Raw genomic sequence first — 2,526 nt, 5'->3', positions numbered from 1 at the left:
CACAATTATTTAAAAAAAAAAAGGGAGAAATGTAAGATTCTCAACGGAGTTCGTTAAGGGTTGGAAGATCCCCGTGGCTCTGGCCCAAAAGGTAGTCACAAGCATTTGAAAAGGGTTGGAAGATCCCGTGGCTTCGGCCCGAAAGGTAGTTGGGTAGTTGCAAGTATTTGAAAGGGTTGGAAGATCCTCGTGGCTCCGGCCCAAAAAGTAGTCGCAAGCATTTGAAAAGGGTTGGAAGATCCCCACGGCATAGGCCCAAAAGGTAGTATTTGGAAAGGGTTGGAAGATCCCCGTGGCTTCGGCCCGAAATGTAGTCGCAAGTATTGGAAAAGGGTTGGAAGATCCCCGTGGCTTCGTCCCAAAAAGTAGTCGCAAGCATTTAAGAAGGGCTGGAAGATTCTCGAGGCCTCGGTCAAAAAAGCAAAAAAAGGCAAAAACCTAGGAGATGGAAGAGCTCGCACAAAGCCCAAGAAAATCAATCATATAGCGCGAGCTAGCAACAAACGAAATTGCAACTACATTAACAAAGCAGCTTAAATTGCAAAGTATGTAAACACACTCGATAGGTTGCTTAAACATATCATAAATAGAATAACAAAAATCCAAAATAGCGAGTCCAAAAAAAAAAAAAAAAAAAAAAATCCAGGAAAAACATTCTGTAATTACGCAGGGGACCCCTCGGCGAGATCATCAGGATTCCCTTCATCATCATCATCGGCAGGGTTGTATGCATCAACAGCATTTCCTAGTGCATCTTCTTCGATCCCTCCTTCAGCGGCGATGGTGGTTGAAGGACCGGCCTGTTCGGGAGGATGGGGGCATACACGATTTGCAACAGCAGAAAAAATGGGAGTCCACCAGGGTAAGCTCGCAGACTCGGACGGGTCTCCTCCCCAACCAGGAATGCTCTTGCTCGCCTTTTTTTACATCTCTTTTTCGTCCAACTTTAACGAAAGCCCAGCCGCATCAATTTCAGCTTGAGCGACCCGGATCCCTTCAGACTAGAAGAACTTCGAAACTGGGAGAGCCCTTCTAAAGAATAGCATAGACTTCCAAAGTCGAGCCAGGAAAGCTTTAACAAACTCATCCCTGAAATACTCGCCAAGAGGGGTATGAAGGAACTCCATTTGACCCACGCGACGCCCTTCTTCAAATCGCAACGAGTTATTGTCCATAGCCTCAGACAGTTGGCTCAGAGTATGCTTATGTTCTTCCTCCATCAGAGCCATGTTATCTTTGAGCGAATCGTTCTCCACTCGCAAACTGCTCATATCCTCCTCTAGCCTCTTGTTCCGTTTCTCCAACAATTGTTTCTCCTCGTTCAACTGCTTGCGATCCTTCTTCAGCCGATTGTAAGCCTCGCGAAGAGTATCACTTCGCTGGGAGGGACAAGTGGCCCACAGAGTTTGCAACTGTATGGAACCAAAAACCACAAAACCGCAGCATTACACAGAAAGGTTTTGAACACAAAAAAAAAAGGGGGCAAAAAGGAAAACAGGGGAGGAGCATTATCGAAGAAAGAATGGGGCCAAACTATACCTTTTCCAAATGGTAGTTGGAGCGATCAATGCGGTTGTCCAAGCTCATTTTGCCCCACAACTCGCGATATCTGGGGGTCGCTTGTTCGCGAAATATCTTACCAATCTCGACACCGTCCTCGCATTCAGCAAAGCTAAAGCCCTCCATCACGGAGGTCAAGCCTAATTGGGCTTGCGTTCCAGTACCCGGACTTTAGCTCAAGTCGATGACGTGTTGAGGTTGGGAGTCAGAAGAGGCGCGAGCCCTCTAACGCGAAGAAGAGCCAGCCCCGGCCTCTTTCTTCTTGCGCTTCTCCGAGATGTCCATCTCAGCGAAGACATCTACGTTATCAGGCAATGTCGTCAAAGAGGACGAATGCTGAGCGAGATCGCCAATATGAGTAGGGATCATCGGATCTGTCTCACCTTCCGGAAAGATGTCGAAGGAACTCTCCTCGCTGTAAAAAAAATTCGAACTCCATTCCTGCAAAGAAGATCATGCGCGAGTAATAAAAATGTATATAAATATACATATGAATGCATGTATGGAGAGGGAGACTATACTTATGTTATGGTAAGGGGTGGCAGTTGAGCTAAGCCACCTTAAGCCGAAATGTGTCAAGATGCGCGAATTCCGAGTTAGTTTTTCCACATGAAACCAACCAGGGCGAACTAAATTCAAAAAGTCCCTCAAGGTAGAATCCATGCGAGGTTTGTCAAAGGGAGGGGTCTCATTAATCATTTGTGTAAGGAAAAAGAAGGGTGCGGAATAAGAGATATAAACATAATATCGATCCTAGTGGAGCACCTTGTTCGGATATTTGTCCATAAATTTGGTACCCGCGCGAGCAGCTATATAAAACATATATGGGGAATACTTCTTCGCGATAAAGCAAGCAAACAAGCGATCAGTAGTTGGCTCTATTCTTTGCCACGCTAACACGCAATAAAAGACGGACATGAAACGAATAGAGTTAGGGTGGAATTGATTGATAGGGATACCATATTT

General features: G+C 45.8%; 1 protein-coding gene across 1 annotated transcript; it reads right to left on the bottom strand.

The window, feature by feature from the left end:
* Positions 1-482: 482 nt before the first annotated feature.
* Positions 483-1,983, bottom strand: LOC148769712 (uncharacterized). The gene is made up of 2 exons (XM_088820412.1): positions 1,540-1,983; positions 483-1,412 (listed from the first exon to the last, which is right to left on the bottom strand). The coding sequence occupies exons 1-2, from the start codon at positions 1,684-1,686 to the stop codon at positions 1,002-1,004; spliced, it is 558 nt and encodes a 185-aa protein (XP_088676538.1). The 5' UTR covers positions 1,687-1,983; the 3' UTR covers positions 483-1,001.
* Between the last annotated feature and the right edge of the window lie 543 nt (positions 1,984-2,526).

This window comes from Erythranthe guttata, chromosome 7, assembly GCF_056151865.1.
Source record: "Erythranthe guttata isolate IM_541 chromosome 7, IM_541, whole genome shotgun sequence".
In the NCBI taxonomy this organism is placed as follows: Eukaryota; Viridiplantae; Streptophyta; class Magnoliopsida; order Lamiales; family Phrymaceae; genus Erythranthe; species Erythranthe guttata.
Note: the sequence above shows the minus strand (reverse complement) of the source record. Positions and strands in the feature narration are given on the sequence as shown.

Coding starts and splice junctions, on each gene's coding strand:
- LOC148769712 (XM_088820412.1), bottom strand. CDS start 1,686: ATGGAGGGCTTTAGCTTTGCTGAATGCGAGGACGGTGTCGAGATTGGT. Junction 1,413..1,539: donor CCAACTACCATTTGGAAAAG/GTATAGTTTGGC, acceptor GGTTCCATACAG/TTGCAAACTCTGTGGGCCAC.